Source organism: Ziziphus jujuba, chromosome 8 (genome assembly GCF_031755915.1).
Source record: "Ziziphus jujuba cultivar Dongzao chromosome 8, ASM3175591v1".
NCBI classification, from domain to species: domain Eukaryota; kingdom Viridiplantae; phylum Streptophyta; class Magnoliopsida; order Rosales; family Rhamnaceae; genus Ziziphus; species Ziziphus jujuba.
Genome location: NC_083386.1, coordinates 24,884,186 through 24,905,371, shown reverse-complemented (window position 1 = coordinate 24,905,371; position 21,186 = coordinate 24,884,186). Strand labels below are relative to the sequence as shown.

The window sequence follows — 21,186 nt, the reverse complement described above, 5'->3', positions numbered from 1 at the left end:
AGGACTCATTGATTTTTCAATTGTTAATTCTAACCATATTGACAATTAAAAAAAAAAAAAAAGAATAAACAACCTCCCATAAAAATTTGTAATCTGAAATTTAATAATAAAAAAAAAATGTATAATGAAACATATATTATTTCATTCAATATTAAAATTTAGTCAATAGTATGCGGAAATCGATAAGCAATCTTTAGATTTAGATTTGGATAATGATTAATTTGGAGTGGGATTATGGAGGTTACATGCGAAGTGCTGTGAGGTTAGCAGGTTCGGAAATCCAGTAGTTGGTAATGCAGCCAAATTTCCAACACGTGGCAGGAAATTACGTGGAGTCAAAGAGAATCATAGCATGGAGGATGTGGAATACAGGAGAGGATGGTGATGGTGATGATGGTGGTGCTCCAACTGGTCCAAAAGGTCAACAATTAATGTATACCAAGTTTAACAATAGCCGTAGTGTTATAGCTTTATGCTTTTAAAAAAAAAAAAAAAAAAAAAACATGGAATGGGACTTCACAATAAACACCAAAGCAATCGACCAATCACAAAGGAACACAACCTCTTCACCTCATTTTCAAGGAATTTCGTAGAGAGAACGACGGAAAGCAACTAATTGTGATTTAACAAATATGGACTAGGATTATTGGATCACAAGGAAAGGAAAAGTACCCTCTTTCATTGTTCCTTAAGATCAAATTAAGATATCATTTTTATTAAAACATACACAGATGACGACGAAACACTAGTGATATATCATTATTCACTTGCCCAGTCATTCATTCCAAACAGATTAAATAAAATTAATAAGATATATATATATATATATATTTTTGCCCTTTGAAAATAGCTTTTCGATGATCTATACATATATATATTTTTTGGTAATAGCTTTCGATGATCTATTGGACGGACAGCACCAACCCCCCTCACTATATATACATACCCATGAATTTTACAATTGTACCATATAAAGCAATCATTTTCATTTGCCACTCTTTAGCTTTGGCTAAGTATGCTAACAGGTGTAGTAACTGTTCTAAGATCTTATTTATTATATTAAAAAAATATTATCCATCATCATTGATTATTGATTATTAATAGAATTTATTGATAATTTAAATTATTATTATTAAAAATTTTAATTTTAAAATTTTAATATAAAAATAATAAAATTAAAAGTTCTTAATCAAGATTTATGATCTTTAAATCTTACAGTATATGCTAAATTTTTAACTAATAAAATATTATTTTAATAAATATTCTGGTAACCTATTCGATACTCTTGGATACTCGTAAGTTTCTTATCAAGTGACTTGACTATGTTTTACTAAAATTTTTCCTATCACATTGAATTTCATATCAACTCAGATAGGAGATTGATTATTGATTGTTAACATGTAAATTGATTTATTTATGAAAATAAAAGTGTTAAAGACCCAAAAAAAATAATAATAATAATAATTGTGAAGTCACTCTCCCTTTCTAATATATACAATATTTTCAAAAATTACTAGACGGCAAGTCCTGCTTATGTTTCAATAATATATTGGAAGAGAACAAATTTTGCGGATTCTGCGGCTAGCATCCTCCGTACCCCTGCTTATATTGAAAAAGATTAATGGACATCATGGCGATGGCGATCATATTGCCTTCAGAAGGCACATGTAGGGCCAATTAGTTTCTGCAACTTGAATAATTCTGGGTTGGATATGCACATGCATGTCTCCTACCTTGCCATTGAAAAGATGTCTGCATAAACTTTCCAGCGATCCAAAATCAATTACATTTATTACAAACAATATAATTATAAAACCGATTTATAGGCCTTATCTGGCACTCTGGGCTGGACCACCTATATATACAACATGAATCATGATGCCAACACCAAAACCAAATTAAGATTACCTCAACTTTTTGTTGGTTTTTATTTTGTTTACATGCAATATTGTACGGAATTCTGATAGAATAAGGAAAAATACTTGAAAGAAAATATATGTATATATATATATATATACACAGATATGAAAGAGAGAGCTTATCTTCCTAGTGGTGGTTGGGTTTATAAGTTACATCTGTAGTTGTGTGGTTGTGGAGATTTCATTTGTGTATATTGAAGAATGGAGCTGGCTTGTTAAGAGGGACCCGCATATAATGTGACTGGTTGCTGGTGGGTTGGGCTGAGAACAAATTTCTATATTTTATCCTTTGATTAGTTAGATTTTATCAGCAAAGAGCATATCAACTTGTTAATGAACACATAGTGCTGGAGATTCACACTCCACTCTATATGCATCAATGATTGCAGAAGTCTGTTTTGAACGCTGTTTACTTATGCCGTTCGTCAGAGTTATCAGATAATATCGTCTCCGACTAATTGCTAGCTATTCTATGTAACGTAATATAAAACTGGTAAAAGAATATGGCAAATTATAGAAGACGGCTTTGATTTAGTACATATCTAGTTCTGAACATTGTCTCTGACAATAATATAGAAACATAGAAATGGAGCTTGTTAACATTGTTGAAGATCATCGTAAAAAATGAAGGGAAAAAAAGTTGATCATTTCATTGACTAACGAGCAAAGCCCCCTGCTGCTTCATATAATAAATGGTACTGTTTATTGTAGCTGAGAAGACAACTTAGATTCATGCATGTCCTATTAGCCAGTAGTTGATATAAATATTTCATAGTAATGGTGGAAGCCACGTGATAACAATTGGGCTTCTCACTTTATGAACTCCATCTTTCCAAACCAAGCCTCCGAATTCCGGCCCCGTTAGCCTTGATTTTGTTCTGAAAGTGATCTTGAAAGACAACTTTTGATTGGCCATGGTGAAATTCAACGTATGGGGCTCCACATCAACGAAAGCACCTTTGAACGGCGAAACAACGGCACGGTAATTCGAAACCGGAGGACCGACATTGGTGACCGTCCGGCGAAGAGTCAGAACTGTAACCGCTGCTCTCTCCGGGAACATGACGGAGATAGCAGGGTAATTCAAATCCCCTGGACTGGCAAGAGAGTGATGACAAGTTCTGTTGGAGTATTTAGCAAACACCTTGAGCTGGGTGGGAGATAGCCTCTGTTTGCACAGGAATTCAAAGTAATCCTGAGCTTGGATATCATAAACCAAGCCCGGGTCAAGAGCTTTTTCCGGATTTATGTGCCCAGCTCCATGATCGTACGGACCGGAATAAGAAGCCGTGGAAGCATCTTTCAGAGGGCGACGGCTATTGTCATGGACATAAGCGGTGGTCATGAGCGCAGATTTTATAGCCGCGGGACTCCATTCGGGATGCCGAGCTTTGAGCAATGCTGCAATGCCGCTCACGTGCGGGCACGACATCGAAGTTCCCGATAAGATGTTGAACTTCACTCTCCGGCGATCGGTAGGCAAGCTCGACGGACCTATTTCGCCGCTCCAAGCGGCGAGGATGTTAACCCCAGGTGCTACAACATCGGGCTTGAGAATCTCCAAAGAAAGAAAATTGGGTCCTCTGGATGAAAATGCCGCTACAACAGGTGACGGCTTGATTCCCAATCTTGTTCCGAGAAATACGAGATTCGCAGTCGGTTTCGGATCCGTCAAAGCGTAATTTTTAATGGTTCTTGCTTCTGCTTCTCCTACTGCAACAGCAGGAATGAGATGGGAATCGGCAACCAGCTCTTCTCCATTTGCAATTGTGTTCGACAAGATCATGCCAACTCCTCCTGCATCTTTCACCACCTGACCTTTCTGAACTCTTGGACTAATTCCTCTGTCACAAATCACGATTTTCCCAGCAACAACACGACGATCCAGAGTACCTTCCAAACATAAAGAATTAGGATCGGGACTCGTCGAATTGCTGCCTAAATACACCACTGGGTATTGCTTATTCGTCAAGAGCGTTCTTCGCCCTTTGTAGAGCGAAACGCCGGTGATGGTTTTTCGATTTCCGAGCTTAATGGTGGCCGGAAAGTCTCTATCCATGGTGCTGGCTCCGACCGTGGTGATCCATGGGGACACATTTGTGAGGCTGACTGGGTCTGGCCCTGCATTCCCAGCAGAGCAAGACACAAAAACACCCATCTCCATCGCTCCAAAAGCAGCTACCGATAAACTATCACGGGAGTAAGAAGATACTCCGCCACCCAATGATATCGACAAGACGTTGACTCCGTCGGCGACGGCGGTATCCACGGCGGAGAGAATGTCTGAGCTGAAGCATCCGCCAGCCCAGCAAACTTTGTAAGCTGCGATTCTTGCGGCAGGAGCCATTCCTCTCGCCGTTCCGTAAGCATAGCCCAGAAGATTGGCACCGCGCACCGGAGAGCCGGCGACGGTGGCTGCCGTATGCGTTCCGTGGCCGTCCTGATCCCTCGGCGATTTGTACTCGTTCAGGGGATTGATTTTTCCGGTTGTGGCTTCGTATCCACGGAAGAATATTCTGGCACCGACGATTTTTTTATTGCAGTGGTGTTTGGCAAAGCCACGGCCTGTTTCGCATGCTCCTTTCCAGTGAGGTGGGACTGGAGTCATGCCGGTGTCGTTGAAGCTCTCGCTCTCCGGCCAAATTCCGGTGTCCAAAACCCCCACTACGACATCGTGGTCTAAAACTCTTTGTGACCAAATGCTGTTGCTGTCCTGCGATTCGAGCCCAAGAAACAGAGGACTTCTTGTTGTGTGGAGTTCGTATTTGGTCTCTGGAAACACGGCCAACACATCGTCATCTTCCTCTAGCCTACCAGCTTCTTCTTCGCTTAAGCTAGCAGCAACTCCATGGAAAACAGTCTGGTAATTGTAAATTACACGCTCTTCATCATTATCATCTTCATCTTCAGGGCCTCCATTGCTCTGTTTATACACAACAGATTTCACCTTGGAGGAGTACCAGTCAATGTGATTAGAGAAAGATGATGGCTTAGCAGACTTATCCATTTGAACAATGAAAACCTTCCTTGTAGTAGTCTGAGATTCTGCATATGTGACAATGTGGTAAAGAAGACAACTGGTTAGGATTAAAACCACCCATTTGGGTGGAAATTCGGCCATTTTTCAGGCAAATGGATAAAGAAGTGTAGAAGAAGAGATGAAGGTAGTAATAGTGTGAAGGAGATGAAGAGGAAAAAATGCAAAAGGCTTTCGGAAATATGAAAGAGGAGGATTGTGGGGAGGAGGGTAATAAAGAGGGTTGGTACTTTTCATGAATGCCAAACTTGAATAGAGTTAAAAGAGATGTAGCTGGACTGTTGTGGCAGGTGGTGGTGGTGGTAGAGTAGCAGTAAATTTTGGATGGAAGAAAGACAGATAGATTTTTTTTTTTTATATATATATATATAATAAACGATGGATAGATATCTATGTAAATATATATATATATATATATGTATAAGCTTTTTCCTTTCTACGAGTGCATGAAAGTGTAATGTGCTGTGTTAATGGTCCAGTAGTACTTAAAAAGACATTGCTCATCCCCATGAAACAATTAGTTTCAAATTGCTTTTAGCAGAGGAGGGTTTTGTTTTAGTATAACATTAAGGACTACAAAACCCCAGTTACGTGTAATCTATTGGATATATATAACATCTCATGTTACATTTAATCGGATATCATTCTGACAACATAAATTATCCAACGTTATTCAATACCCAAAAAAAAAAAGAAGTTATATATATATTTAAATATATATATTTTAGTATTATCATTGTTGTCAAATTTATTTATAAAATTTTAAAAACCAAATGATGTAACCACTGTTATTTTTTGATAAATTAATATAATTTAAAATAAAAAAATGAAAAAAATAATATTACATCATTTAACATTCACAATTTCATACACAAATTTTATCACTTTAATATTATTATTATTATTATTATTTTGCAATGACGATGATCTTGTATTTTTTATTTTACTTTTCGGTAATAGGGGATTTTTGTAACTTTGGTAAGATAGAAAACAAGTCGTTTAATGGTGATGGGGCCATTTGCGTACTAACAAGTATGTAATCCTGCGGTCCCCATACTATCACAGTATGCATAGAGTCACATCAAATGGCCACCATACCATTGGTCTTTAAAAGGATGAATTGTTTTTTATTGGAAATTAAAAAAAAAAAATGGGGGAAATAGAAAAGGGAAATCACTTTTGGTAATTTTTCTATTTTCAATATTTTTTTTGGAATTTAAGTTAATTATGAAATTAATGTTTGTTTATATGATTATGAAAAAAAATTATATATAGATATATGCAAACCTAAGCATTAAGTAAGAATTGAGAAATAATTCTTTAGCAAAAAAAAAAGTAAGACTTAAGAAATAATTCTTTTTACAAGGATAATGAGGTGAATATTGTCCTGTTTGTATTTGGAACGCACCGGAGTTATGTTTGGGTGAGGCTGTGAGTTTTTCATTTAACATCAGCCGTATTATTGGCTCATTAACAACTTAAAAGAATTGATTGGAACCAAAACAAACAAAAAAAACGTCTTGCTTTTTTTTTTTTTTAAATTTGGTAAAAAAAGAAATTCATTGCCAAAGGCACAAAAAGCCTCAAAAAAAAATGAGGAGTTACAAAAAGAGGCAACCTCCAAGCATGTCGGTGGCCAAAATGTTCAAAAGATCTCCTGGAAAAGTATCAAAACAACCAACACATTCAAAGTAAAGCTTTTTTTGCAAGAAAGTCTGCAGCGAATAGAGTGGTTTGAATTTGAATAAACTAGACAAACTATTATTCAAGTTCACAAAGCTTCTTCTATTTTTTTTTTTTTTCTTCAGAAAAATTATAGGAATAGATGGTTTTTTTCAACGAATAGAGATAATGATATTATATTTGCGTTTAATTTTGGGTAAAAGTTGAATGAACGTAAAAGTAGATAGCATTAAGCAGGGTGTAAACTATACATACTTAACAGATCGATCTTGTGGTATAATGTCCTACAGCTTTGTAAAGTTAGATTTGGCTTTAATGGAAGGTCTTCAAGAGGATATAAATAAATAAATATATATATATATATATATATAGGACCTTATATGTATCTCAAAGCTAATTAGTTGATCAATTCGTACCAAGAAACCGAATCGCAATTACTTTGATCATACCGTAAGTGATTAATTGGAAGTAATAAATTTATGTATAAAGGAAATAAGACATAAAATCACCCAAAAAAATAATAATAATAATAAGACATAAAGCAATAAGTAAAACTAAATAGAAAATATGCAAATGAGACTTGAGTGGGCAAAGTTAAGTTGTGATAGCTTTGATCAAAAACATTGGGAAAGTACGTGGAATTTTGGGAGAATATAGGTTTTTGTTTTTTCCTTTTTCCTTTTTTATTTTTTTTGGTCCTTATCATCTTTGCAAGAAGAAAGTCTCGTAAGTGGCGGATTGAATGGCACGTACCTGGATTGTATGGGTATGACATACCAGGAAGAAGAACTTTTGGGTGACTTTCCCGACCTGTTAAAAAAATGAATTTGACATATACACTGCTATATTTTCTTGTATATCCTAAGAAGATACCTCAGTTTATTTATTTATTTATTATTATTATTATTATTATTATTTTTTTTTTTGGCTTTGAGAAGACACCTCAATTCTTGTACATGCACCAGAGCCAACTATTATTATTATTATTATTATTTGTTTAACTTGTTTTAGCCTACTTTTGTTAACTGCCTAAAAATAATTATTATTAAAATTTAAAGTATATGCTATTATAAATTAATTATGCAGTAGAATTAGGGAGGGATTAGCAAGGAAAAGGCTTTTTTTTTAAGGATAATTAAGATTTTAGAAATTAAAATATATATTAGAGTAGTATCTATACAATTTTGATATAATAAGTATAGCTTATATTCCACATCATTTAAATAATACCACATGATTCACATATATTTTTAACAACCATGTCAGATTTGTATGGAACCTCATAAAAATTGTTATAAAAAATTAATTAATTTTTTTTTTTAATTTGATTGATAATTTATTTGTCAATGTGATAAACTAATATGGTCAACAATTTTTGATAAAAACTAATATGGTCAACATGACTTATCATGTAGAATGTCTTTATCATAAGAGCCGTACAACTTTTTTATTATATCAAAATTAATATATATATATATATATGTATGTATATCAATATCTAATAAAATAATTAACATATAGTAAATTTTTTGTTTTACCCAACAATAATACTTGGAGCTGGCAACGGGATGGATCGGGACTGGGGGGACCTACCCCGTTTCCCACCCCACGGGATTCCCATCCTTGTCCTCACCCTATTGCGAGGATTCCTAGGATTAGGGCAGAAATTCTCGTTCCTTGTCTCATTTTCCCATTTAATTTTTTTTTTATTTTTTAATAAATATTTTAATTTTTTAAAAAAATATTTAAAACTTAGTTAATATTTTTATATTCTTTTTAAATCAAATAAAAGATATATATAAATTATAAAATAATAATAATAATAATTTTTAATTATATATATATATATATATATAAACAAGGTGGGGCACGGAAACTATATTTACTTACCTCCCACCAACCCAATCTAAGGGCCCAAAAATTTGCCCCATCCTGATTACCCAGGGAATCCCTACCCAATTAGGAGCAGAACATTGTGAAGAATGGGACGCATATGGGTAATTTGCCATCCTTAAAAATACTAGACGTTTTTATAAGTCAGTTCAATGATTAAATTTATTATTTTCTAGGTAATAATTCAAGTTCAAATTCTACTATTCTAATAATAATAATAATAATAATAATAAGCAACAATATTAGATGGTTTTTAAATGTTTGTTATTATAGATCTATATTTTGATTTTTTAATTTCAGCTAGAGAATCCTAGACGTTTTAAAAATATTGCAAAAATTTCTGTAACCAGATGAAGTAGTTTTCTTCTTCTTTTTTTTTTTTTTTTGACTAATTACTTGATGAAGTAGTTATTTAATAGGAGAGTTAATATAAAACATGAAACTATACCTAACATAATCATAATTGTGATATTAGGATCAATTTACTCTCCATCGTTCTGCTGCGCCAAACTCACCCAAATTTTGATTCAGCTATTAATATATCATTAATGGGCAATTTAAATTTTTGTTCTTATGCACATATTCATATCAAAGAATAATAATTTACTGCAAATAAAAGACACTTAATATATCGTTTTTCAATGATAATGAAAATGGTTATGGTAATACTGAAAATCAATACCTTTTACCACCACAACAAGGCGTTCCATTTCACAGCGTGTATATTTATGATCATACTGCTAAGACGGTGGCACATCAATTAATTTTACGTGACATTTGAGGGGTAGAAATCGTGGGTCCTACTCCAAAGCCCATTTGCAGAAACGATGAAGAATTAATTGCAGCAATCTCCCTCTTTCTCTATCATATTTACTGCTCTTAGCAGTCAGTTCAACGGTCTTCTATCAAACATTTTGCACCAGCATTTAAGACCCATCGTGGTAATTAATAGGTCTTCTGTTTTCACACTCTCATCTCTTCTGTTTTTGGAAATCCGCTCCCACCCACATCCATTTCACTAGTACATTTTCAATCACACCTCCAAGTCCCACTCACATGCATGGTCATAGATATTTATTTGTGTGTGTGTGTGTGTGTGTGTGTGTGTGTGTTTGTTGGGTTAAAATTTGAACATCGGTTTTTTTTATTAGGTTTTTAACCTAAACGTATACATTATGTTGTGCCGGCTGGTGACTAGGAGAAAATTTTGGGTGCACCGGTGGTACCAGCTGGTACCACTCCAAGCCAATTAATGCCCACGTGTTTACAAAATTGCCAAGGTTGGCTTATTATCCCAATTACTATTTATTTTAAATTTTTAATTTTGATATGTACAACTTTTTACACGGGCTAGTTCTATAGCTTTTCGCTTCTCCATTTCGAAAAGCATTTTGAAAAAGTCTTTTTATCCATTATAAATTTTTTATTTTAAAAAATTAATTTTTAAAATTAAATTTTAATTTATTTTATATTTTAATTTTTTAAAATACAAAATATATTTGATTTTTTAAATTTAAAAAACCAGAAATATATTTTATATCTAATATTATATTAATATTATTTAATACTTATCAAATTTTAAAATTTTATATTATATTAATATATTTTAATTATTATTTATTATAAAAAAATATAAAAAAAATACATATAATAATAAATATTTATTAAAAAAATAAAAAATATATAATAAAAAAATATTATTGAAAAAGTTTAAAAACTCCATTTTTTATATTTAAAAATATTCTATTTTGAGATGCTCTAACAGCCATAAACTACAGAGCATCTTTTCCGAGCCACCTAAAGCTCTTACTCATTTTGCCTTTTCTATGGAATAAATTCCATTCTTTTGTTTAGAATCATTTCCACTTTGGATTTGGATTGGACGCAGTATAATAAAATGGATACTATAATAACTATATTTTTACATTTTTTGATATCCATATATTTTGAATCTGAAATCTTCCATAGTTATTTATCAATAAAAGCTAGAAAGTTCATAAAAAAATAATAATAAAAGAAAAAAAAATATTTATCAATAAAAGCTAGAAAGTTCATAAAAAAATAATAATAAAAGAAAAAAAAACTATTTACAAAGCGCTCTTTGAACACAAAAAGATATCAATAAATAATAACAATCTCAAAGAATTACACGGTGACAAAAAAGGCATGGGAAAAATTCTTTTGAGGGTTATTGTTATTAAGAAAATTCTAATAGAAATATTTTTTTTGGTTTCAGGGAGTGTTCTGCAAAAATTCTCTCCCCTTTAAGAAAAATTTTGTTTGAAGCTCCAAAAAAGGAAGTGGGGAAAGAAAGCATAGATTGATAAGCAGGCACCAATGCCACTGAGTTTATTCGCTACTTGCTTATATCGCTGATTTGAGAACCGTTCAGTCTCCGGTGTCAATTTCGATGACTGTTCACCTAACGATGCTCTCTCTCTCTCTCTCCTTTTAATGCTTCAATATTTAGTTTTTTTATTTGTTGGATAAAAAAATCAAATTGGGATGATAAGTTGGCTTATGATGTAGCAAGTTTTTTAACACATGTCAACAAATCATTTGGAGTGGTCAGCTGACCTGGTACAAGTACAAGCGATGAACCCAAGATTTTCTCGGCGATTAGGCATGCATTTACAGGGAGAATAAGATAAAAAGGAACAAAAATGATAAATGTGAGGAAAAAACAAAAAAAAGAAAAGAAATATTGTATGCAACATGGCATCCATACGATAACTTGGTAGAGGATTGCATTTGTAGGTAGGCTTCAAATTAATATTTGGGCCTCAAAATTTAAAATTCACGAAGTTTTTTTTCTATAGAATAAAACTTGACATCTTTTCACTAAAAAATGAAAAAAAGTTTATGTAGATTATTAGCAGTTGACACACTGCCACCATGTATTCACATTAGCTGTGTGCGACCTTTGAGGAAAGCCTGCAAGTTCTCTTTCAAATTCCCCTAGATTCCCTTCTCTCTTCATGGTTAGAGTGACTAAGCAACGCCAGTCTATTAGGTGATCTGTAGGATAAAGTGCTAATCTAATAAATTGTTAAAACATTTTAATCAAAGGAATGAGAACTAGTAAAAAATAAATAATATAATGAAATGTATAGACCATAGAGAAAACATAATGCAAAAAAGAACACGATCTAACTACAAAAATGAGCTAAATATGGAACTTAAAATTAGTACAAAAAAGAAAAGAAAAAAAACATATGAATTCTGATCTGATTCATTTTCCATGACAATGCTAATCTCCCACCCTCCCCTTAAATCCCTCGATCCATGGCTACATTTGGATACTGATGAATACAATCAGCCCATGGGCCATTGTTGTATTCTCCAACTATGGGCCTAATGCATTGCCAAACAACACTATTGCATTTAGGCCCACTCCCCATCCCAATCTGCCACACTTTATCTCCTGTTCTCACTGTTTCTTGGGCTTCCAAGTATGCCAATTCATACCAAAGCGAAGAAGAAGATTGATTCCCGAACCTGTGCAAAGTCACCAGAGCTGCTTCCATTTCTCTATCTCCAAGCTTCAACCCTTTACCTATCTCCCTTATTACTGGTCTTCCAGAAGTCGGTAAACAGAAATGCTGTACCACCGTCTTGAAATTCGGCATGTAGATCTCCTCCGACTTGTCGATGAATCTTTTCCGAATGATTGAAACCCCATGCCAGAGCTTCTCCGAAAACGGTAAGATCGACCACCCAAGTACGGTGGCGTTCGAACGGAGAGTTTCTCCGGCGACATGTAGTAAATCCCTTTTCAGAGTGACCCCAAGTCTTCCATTCGAGTCCTCTTCGCGTATGGCGGAAAGATAAGCCTTGTCGTCGAAAGCTCTCTGCGTTCTCAGTGTCTTAAACAGTTCGTACTTTGAAGATTTCTTCGCTTCTTTTCTGTTCGTAAGCAAGATAGCAGCGCTGCCCATCCGGAAGAGACAGTTAACGAGGAGTTTGGGACGCTCATTTCCTGCGTACCAACCGTTCGATAAAATTTCTGTGCTAAGTACAACGGCATTGGAGTTTTTGTAGACTTTAAGAAGATTTTGAGCCAAATCGATACTTAGAGCGCTTGCACTGCAGCCCATGCCAGAGAGGTTGTAGCACTTGATGTCACTTCTCATGGCGTATTTGTTTATGACAATGGAGCAGAGAGAAGGAGAAGAACAAAAGCCACTGCAATTTACGATAAGTATATCAATATCGCGAGGAAAGAGCTTGGTTTTGGCGAAAAGATCATCCATGACAGGGAACAGCACCATATGGACCTCTTTGATGGATTCCTGAAAATGGGTTTCTGGGGGAAGGCAATGTAAAGCTGGAGGGAGATAAGTTTCTTCACTTTGACCTGAAGAAGTAAGGATTTTGACCATGAAAGCTATGCTTTCACTATCAAAACATTCAATCATGGAGGCATTTCCAAGAAACTTAGAGAATGGGACTTTACAGTAGCTCGGTGGTCTAAGACATGAGAAATCTACCAAATAGACAGGACAGCACTTTAAGAAGTAAGGTTTGAGAATGAAGAAAAGTACCAAAAGACTAGATAATAAGAGACAGATATGAAAGATGGGAACCCAGTTGATCTGTAGGAGAAACAAAGTTTCTGAGAATATTACTAGAGCGAAAACGTTAGAAAACTTCATGAAAGTTGAACGAAGTTGCCTTGAAGAGAAAGCAAATGTGATAGCTCCCATGGTACTGGAACGATGGTCACAGTCTCGGAGATTGAGAGATTCTATTAGATGAAAAAGAAGAAAGGAGAAGAAAAAGATGAAGAAGATGAAGAGGAGGACAAAAACTGTAGTGCATAAATTTTCAAAGAACGGGGAAAGGCGAGGAGAAACTCTTTTGTGCATGTGAGAGACTTATCAGCGAGCAGTAATATTAATAAATTAAAGCACGGAGGAATTAAAGTTTCCATATAGTTTGTGGTATGTCAGTCAAACTTCTATTTTCAACATGTGTCAGCAAATTGCATCACTTTAGATTTTGTGGTTGAGAAATATTAATTACTTTCTATTGGAGGAGACCTTTGAGACCCATCGATTGGAAATTGTCGTAGGCTCACCTGATTATGGGTTGAATTTTGGATAGCTAGCGAGGCTAGCCTAAGCTACTGGTTAATTTAGAATGGCCTTGTGAAGGGAAGGACAGGGACATTAACAGCAACAGAGATGATGTTCAAATTTGACAGCTACTTCTTCTAGGCACGGTTATTTGATTTTAAGTTCACCTGACTTTTAACAAGTGGCAATTATGATTACCAAGTGGCTATTCACTGTGGTATATAAATTCAGAGTAAAAATAAATTTACCCTCATGCCGGGCATTACTCATACCTCTAATACATTGATGGATATATGAGGCCATCAATATATTAGAGGAGGTAGTAGTAATTTAGGCGGTACCAGGTGGTTTTAATCCTTATTGTTTGGCTAGATTTTAAGCTAGAGGGTCACTTCTGCCGTTCAAGATAGCAATTTAAATTAATTTATTGCTTTAATTAGTTTTTTCAATAAATTAAGTATTATGAAGACATATGATTCCTGTGGATTGAATTTTGATTATATTACCGATGATTTGGTCAACCAACCCAATAATAAGCTTTAAAACTTCAATTAAAAGGAACATTTATATGCAAACAGGTAGGGTTTAAAGTTCAAGCTGCATCCCTTGTAACATATAAGTGTTCCCGTACAAATCTGACACCACAACTAAAATTTTTAAAAGCATTAGACTCTGTTATATCGATTTTGAAAGAAACGATTTTTTATTTTATTTTAGTTTTATCATGCTATTTAAAATTTAGCGGACTTAAAAAAAAAAAAGTTTAAAATTTTAGAAATATTTAATTCAGATTTTTATTTATTTATTTTTTTAACACTTTGGTAAGAATAATGAACTTGAAATGACACGTTATACTTGCAAGTTCCAAGTAGGGGCGTTTTCGTCGTGTACACATCACGCAAACACAATTCCGAGAGCCACTTTGATACGCACTGCATTTCTCTTTTCTCGCCACTGACTGAAAACGTATCTGCACTCAACCTTTACCGACGGGGACAGCGCCAACCACGTATGCTTCACGAAGAATTTCTACTTTCTACCGGTAATGATGCAAATTAAGGTGGCCTCACCGACTCAGTTGTTGTGGAGTCCTAAATAAAAACCCAAGCGACTCTTTGGCCATAAATATTCACCAAACATCATTTAAAAAAAAAATAAAAAACAAAAAACCTCTTTGGCTTATCAATTGGATTTTTGAACTATGTGGGCACTCCATAATGATTAAAGTCCAAATATAATTTTTAAGGTCATACCAAACAAGACCTAAAACATACAGTGAAAAGACTTGTGGGGTTATTGGTTATGTTGTAAAGAACACAAAGATCAAGATAATTACAGAGAGAGAGGGAAAGTGCATATTTATGGTGCATTTGGAACGATATTGATGGGTAAACAAACACTAGTGGCGGTAACATAATAAATTTGCATATAGGTCACAGAGCATTGTGATTTCTAGGCCTAGTAGTGTTTGGGCCTTGCACAAAGTGAATCAAGAAAGATGCAACTTCTTTGCTTTTGCTTTGCTGGAGATAAGAAGGAGCCGTTGTATATATCGTTGGCCAAGAGTAATGTGGCATTTGGCTGAGATTGGTTGAAAAGGAATCGACAGCCAGATAGTCTTGCTTGCACGTCACCAGCCGATGAACCCAGGCGAGCGAAGGAAGAATGAAGTTTTATTTATTTATTTTTTTCGTCAATAACATAACATTGCAAACACTCTGGACCAATATTTGTGGCAATGACAATGGCGCAAAGCAAGTGATGCAATATCTTTGAAATGCTTAATTTGTATACACATGGCCAAAATGCAATGTCTTTCAAATGCTTGTATTTAGGAATTCTCACGATCTTCTTTATTTGTTTTATAAGTTAAAATTTATAAATGTATTTAGGATTTATATAATCATTAATTGTATATATATATATATATATGCGTGTGTGTGTATTGTTTTACTCTTTTAAAACTTTAATATTTTATATTATTTATCAATATATTTTTAAATTTCAACAATTAAAATAATTTAAAAGATAATAATAAAATTTCTCATTATAAATATATATTTTTTGGTGAATCCCATTATAAATATATTCTAACAAGAGATTGTTTGTGCATAAACTTTGCAGTTTTTGTCAGCCACAAACCCATTAAGCCTAAGTTTTTGGTAAAAAAAACCCATGAAGCCTGATGACCGCAAAGCCTCTCGATCTATAGAAAAAGGTGGGTAAGTTTGGGAACACCCGAAAGCCGATGCAATATATCATTCATATAAGTCAAAATAAGCTATAATTTAAAAACAATAAAAAAATAGAATTCTTATATATAATTGCAACATAATAGTATGTATATTCGTGGGTGGTTGTGTACGGTTCACAATTCGCTTTTATAATTTTATTTTTAAGTTCTTTTTTAAAATTATTAAAATTTTAATAAGATCTGTTGTTATAATTTATAGAGTACATCCAAATCCGTATGTATCTTATTCTTTGTATTTATTTATTTATTTAGGCCTTAATAACTACAAGCCCAAAGAAAAAGGCAAAAATAAATAAATAAACAAGAGACTTTAAGAGAGTGAAAATTGTTTTCAAGGAAATCTCAAAAGTTCTAACCCCCCCAAAAAAAAAATGACAATCCCGTTAGATTTTAATAAGGTGTAATAACATTTTTTTTATTTTTTTGTTCCTTATATTATTAACTTTTTTCGTTTTTCTGCGTTTAACTTATTAGTTGTAAATTTACATTAAAGTTTTTTTTTCTTTTTTTTTAATAATAAAATTTGCCTAAAATAGTTGATTGATCAATTTTTGACTGGCTGGATTTGGAGCCTACCCTTCTGTGGGAAAGATTCCTTCCTGTTTGTTTCTACCTCGTTATGGTTTTCGGTCATGACTCATGAGGAGATATGGTGTTGATTGTTTTTTTTTTTTTTTTTTGGGATATATTTGTGAGAGGATTTTCAAACAAGCTTTATCATTGTTCATTGTCAATTAAACTGTTGAAAAAGTAGATATAGTATTAGTTAGTTGTAATTGTCTTTTGCTTTAATCAAGCAGTTGGCTGTAAGCCAAAATAATAATAATAATAATAATAATAGTAGTAGAAATTAAAAATTTATATTCAAAACAATAAGTTAAAAGATAATAATATTATTTATTTTAAAAATCACCAAATTTCTTTTCTTTTTTGGGATGTTGCAAGCATTGTTCGTAATTAATCTTATTGTTTAAAATTTTTCTCTTCAAGGCATATAATTAAGTGTTTTACCAAAAAAAAACCAAAAAGTCATGCAATTAGGTGCAGAAATATTGAACTTTTTGTTTTTTGTTTAATAAAATATCTTGAATTCCAAAGCAAAAAAATTAAAGTTTTGGTGTTTGCCACCCATGTGAAATTTATTGTTGATAAGACAATTGATAATTAGATATTTAAACCAATTAAATTGTGATATGATATTTGATTATGATAATAAATAATATTTTTTTTTCAAAAAATTAAATGCAGAAACATACACGTTTTTGTCTTGATATTTACTGATGAGCTGTGGTTTTTTTTTTTTTTTTTTTTTTGGACGAGCCTATTTTGATTCATAAAATTTGTTTTTTTTTTCTCTACAGGAGCTGTTAAGGACCAAAGCAAAACAAATTATTAAGTCCAAAATGAAAAATATATTATAAAGTAAATTTATATGATCAAGTTCAATTTATTTATTTATTTCATTTTTGCTTTTGGTAGTTATGGGAGTACAAGAGAAATTAATAATTTAATGTATTTAAAGAACTTAAAAATGTTGGAAATTGCCCTTCAAGACACATTTTAGACTTCCCTCCTTTAAAAGTGAACTTTTTTTAAAATTAATTTTTTTTAATAATAATTTACACGTGAATGGCTGTCGATATTAGTTTTAAGTCTTACCTATTTAACAAAATACAAAAGACAAATTAAGAGTGGTTCTTAGGTTTGTTTGAGTGTATTTTGTGATTTTTTTTTTTTTTTCTTTTGCTTTTTTACTTTCTGAGACCGATCGACCTTGGAAAGTGAAAATCAGACAAGAGTCACGAGGCAGTCCACTTTTTATGTTTTTCATCGACTGAGATGAAAAGGCAAAATCAACCCGTGAATAATTGCTGCGTATATAATGCATACACAATTAGAATCCACAAAGAACTAAAAGAGAAAGCAAACAAATTCCCAAGCAACAGTTAGCTTGCCATCTGTCTCTGTTTCCCAGTTGGCTTTTGGCACGGGTCTAATACCTTTTTGATCTTTTGGTCCCCTCCATCAAGTTTTATTCCTACCGACGTAGGACACCCCTATAAGCAACTTCGCTGGAATTCCCCAAAAAAGTGATAAATTCGATTCCCACTTCACTTGCAAGTTGCAGCTTCCAATTTCACAGTTTTACAATTTAATACATTTATTTTATTTGATTTATATTTCTTAAATAGTCGAGTTTAATTCCTTTCATTGCTTGTTTATACTAGGAATGAATTATGCATTGCCATTTTTCATTAATTTCCTCTTTCTTTCTTTTTTTTTCTGAATTTTGAATTGAGTCAATATTAATTTATCTTTGCAAATCCATAACTCTGTTTTTTCCTCTCTTCCAGAAAAGATTTTTCTCTTTGTTTATTTATATACCCACATGGAGTGTTTTTGCTCATTGTTTATTCCGTTTCAGAAAGAAATATAAACACACGCACAGCAAAGAGAAAAGAACAAAAGGATAAAAAAAAAAAAAAAACACAAAGCAAGAACATGGTGTCCTACTCCTTTCCATTGTTCTTCTCATTGTGCCTAATTACACTCTCTCAACTATTCAGTTTAGCCATTTCTAGTCCTGACCAAATACTCCTATCAAAAAAGAAAATTAGTCATAATCAAATACCAACACCTCCATTGCCAATCCTCCCACTTCCAACATTTTCCCAATTGAAATGGCAGCAGAGAGAGGTCATAATGTTCCTCCACTTTGGGGTAAACACATTTACCGACTCCGAATGGGGTACCGGGCACGAAAACCCGGCCATATTCAACCCAATCGGGCTGGATGCAACCCAGTGGGCCAAAACCGCAGCGGATGCTGGAATATCATTGATGATCCTGACTGCAAAACACCATGATGGTTTCTGTTTATGGCCTTCTAAATACACCGACCACTCTGTTGTGGAAAGTAGTTGGAAAAATGGTCACGGTGATGTTGTTCAAGAGCTTGTCAATGCCGCTAAGGACTATGGGATCGACGTGGGGCTGTATCTCTCGCCGTGGGATCGACATGATTCGAGATACGGTTATGATTTAGCTTACAATGAGTACTACTTGGCTCAACTCCAGGAGCTGTTAAGCAAGTAAGGACACAGAGCAAATATATATATATATATATAATAAAGTCCAAAATAAAGCAAATCAAAATGATCAAGTTCAATTATTTATTTATTTATTTTATTTTTGGGTTTGGTAGTTATGGAAGTGTAAGAGAAATTTGGTTCGATGGTGCAAAGGGTAAAAATGCACCAAACATGTCTTATTACTTTGATGATTGGATGGCTATGGTGAAGCAGTTGCAGAGCTCCATCAATATATTTTCCGACGCCGGACCGGATGTTAGGTGGGTCGGAAATGAGAATGGGTTCGCCGGAACCACCTCTTGGTCCACCATCAATCGAACCTCACTATCAATCGGAAACGCAAGCATTGTAGAGTAAGTTTTAAAAATGTGCAACAATATTAAAGCGATCAATTATAATTTTTTATTTTTTGGCCACTGTTATATATTTTTTGGTTGTTTCATTTATTTTTTTTGCTGCCTTTATATTTATATTTGTTTGTATTTGGTTTCCCTTTTATAATTTTTTTTTTGTATTTTTCATAAATCTTTTAATAATTCACGTACCTTTTTTAAAAAAAAAAAAAAAACAATGATTTTATGGTATTATAAGCAATGATATTGGAAGATATTTTAGATAAATGTGCAAAAATGTCAGAGCGGTCAAATTTTATTTTACGCTATTGTTATATTTGTTTGTATTTGGTTCCACTTATATAATTTTGTTTGTACTTTTCATAGTTCTTTAATAATTCATGTACTTTTTGGTATTTAATTTTTTTATAAGTACAATTATTACCTATAATTATAAATGTGACATCCCAACATACCATCCTAATTATTAAATATAATCTTCCAATAATGCAGATATCTTAGTACCGGTGATCCATATGGAAGAGATTGGTTGCCGGCAGAGTGCGACGTTTCAATTAGAAACGGTTGGTTTTGGCACAAATCAGAATCGCCAAAGAATCTAACCCAACTACTTGAAATTTACTACAATTCAGTTGGAAGAAATTGTTTGCTACTATTCAATGTGCCTCCTAATACCACAGGGCTTATATCCCAAGTGGATGTTCAACGACTGAAAGAATTTAGAAGCGCTATTGACACCATATTCTCTATTAATTTGGCAGAGAAATGTGACATCAATTCTAGTAGCCAAAGAGGGGGCAAAAATGGTGGTTTTGGACCCGAAAATGTGATAGATAGTGACCATTTGTGGACTTATTGGGCTCCAAGTGATGGTAAAAAAAACGAGCATTGGATTGAATTCAGAAGCAATGATCAAGGGCTGAGATTCAATGTTATTAGGATTCAAGAAGCAATTGGGCTAGGTCAGAGGATCAAACAGCATGAAATTTACGTGGATGATGAATGTGTAGCAAAAGGAACCACAGTGGGGTATAAGAGGCTCCATAGGCTTGAAAAGGGAGTTGTCCATGGCCAAATTGTGAGAATCAGAATCAAAGAATCGAGAGGGGTGCCTTTGATATCCTCCATTGGTCTACATTTTGATCCCTTTTGGCATCCACATGCCCAGCTTTCTATACAAGAAGTGGCTGGTCCAAATAATACCCAAATGCATCATCCAAAAGAACCTTAGTGAATTTGTTTTTAAATAAAACAGTTTATGGGATTTTCATTGCCCTTGTTCTGCTTGAAATTAATTGTACAATAGCAAAGTGGGTGATTACATACATAATAACTGTTGCTTCTTCAGTTCTTCTTTTCCCTTTTTATCCTCCTCTTTTGTTTCTCTTCGTAACATCTCAATTTGAAGTGTAAACCACATACGTACCAAAGGGAAATTATTATTATTATTTTGGGTGAATTACTTTAGGGAAATTAATGGCAATGTTGTCAACATGCTTTTTGAATATATTATCTTAATTTTCTCAAAATGAGCTTCAATGCATTTTTCTTTTTTGGTTTTTCCACTGAAAATAAGTGATCCCACTGAGCATGCGGGGCTTGATATTTCTTCCATCTTAGCATTTAAATTGGTTCTCTTTGGGTAGTCTGTCAAATTGTTTGGCCTTGCTTATCATCCTAAATTTACTTATTATTATTTCTTTGTAACTAAGTAATTGTGGCTAGCATTATTTGTCTAATTATATTTAATAAAACCTTTTATAGTATATGTGGTTGAGGATTGCATATAATTTTTATTGATAAGGAAATACCACCTTCCTCCAATAACTTTCTTTCAAAGAGGAAAAAAATGAATAAAAATATCTCCATAAATCAAG

General features: G+C 33.4%; 3 protein-coding genes across 3 annotated transcripts; 1 reads left to right on the top strand and 2 right to left on the bottom strand.

The window, feature by feature from the left end:
- Positions 1–2,423: 2,423 nt before the first annotated feature.
- On the bottom strand, positions 2,424–5,446 carry LOC107414365 (subtilisin-like protease SBT1.3). Its single transcript, XM_016022480.4, has one exon. It carries the CDS (start codon positions 5,038–5,040, stop codon positions 2,689–2,691), a length of 2,352 nt encoding a protein of 783 aa, XP_015877966.3. The 5' UTR covers positions 5,041–5,446; the 3' UTR covers positions 2,424–2,688.
- Positions 5,447–11,735: 6,289 nt separating this feature from the next.
- On the bottom strand, positions 11,736–14,093 carry LOC107414370 (3-ketoacyl-CoA synthase 5). The gene has a single exon (XM_016022483.4). It carries the CDS (start codon positions 13,398–13,400, stop codon positions 11,802–11,804), a length of 1,599 nt encoding a protein of 532 aa, XP_015877969.3. The 5' UTR covers positions 13,401–14,093; the 3' UTR covers positions 11,736–11,801.
- Positions 14,094–17,788: 3,695 nt separating this feature from the next.
- On the top strand, positions 17,789–20,757 carry LOC107414375 (alpha-L-fucosidase 1). The gene is made up of 3 exons (XM_016022488.4): positions 17,789–18,956; positions 19,070–19,309; positions 19,802–20,757. Exons 1-3 carry the CDS (start codon positions 18,367–18,369, stop codon positions 20,538–20,540), a joined length of 1,569 nt encoding a protein of 522 aa, XP_015877974.3. The 5' UTR covers positions 17,789–18,366; the 3' UTR covers positions 20,541–20,757.
- Positions 20,758–21,186: the final 429 nt, after the last annotated feature.

Bases quoted from the DNA above. Each gene is read 5' to 3' on its own strand.
- LOC107414365 (XM_016022480.4), bottom strand. From the start codon at position 5,040: ATGGCCGAATTTCCACCCAAATGGGTGGTTTTAATCCTAACCAGTTGT.
- LOC107414370 (XM_016022483.4), bottom strand. From the start codon at position 13,400: ATGCACAAAAGAGTTTCTCCTCGCCTTTCCCCGTTCTTTGAAAATTTA.
- LOC107414375 (XM_016022488.4), top strand. From the start codon at position 18,367: ATGGTGTCCTACTCCTTTCCATTGTTCTTCTCATTGTGCCTAATTACA. The intron at 18,957-19,069 runs GTAAGGACACAG...TGGGTTTGGTAG, and splicing joins CTCCAGGAGCTGTTAAGCAA to TTATGGAAGTGTAAGAGAAA. The intron at 19,310-19,801 runs GTAAGTTTTAAA...CCAATAATGCAG, and splicing joins GGAAACGCAAGCATTGTAGA to ATATCTTAGTACCGGTGATC.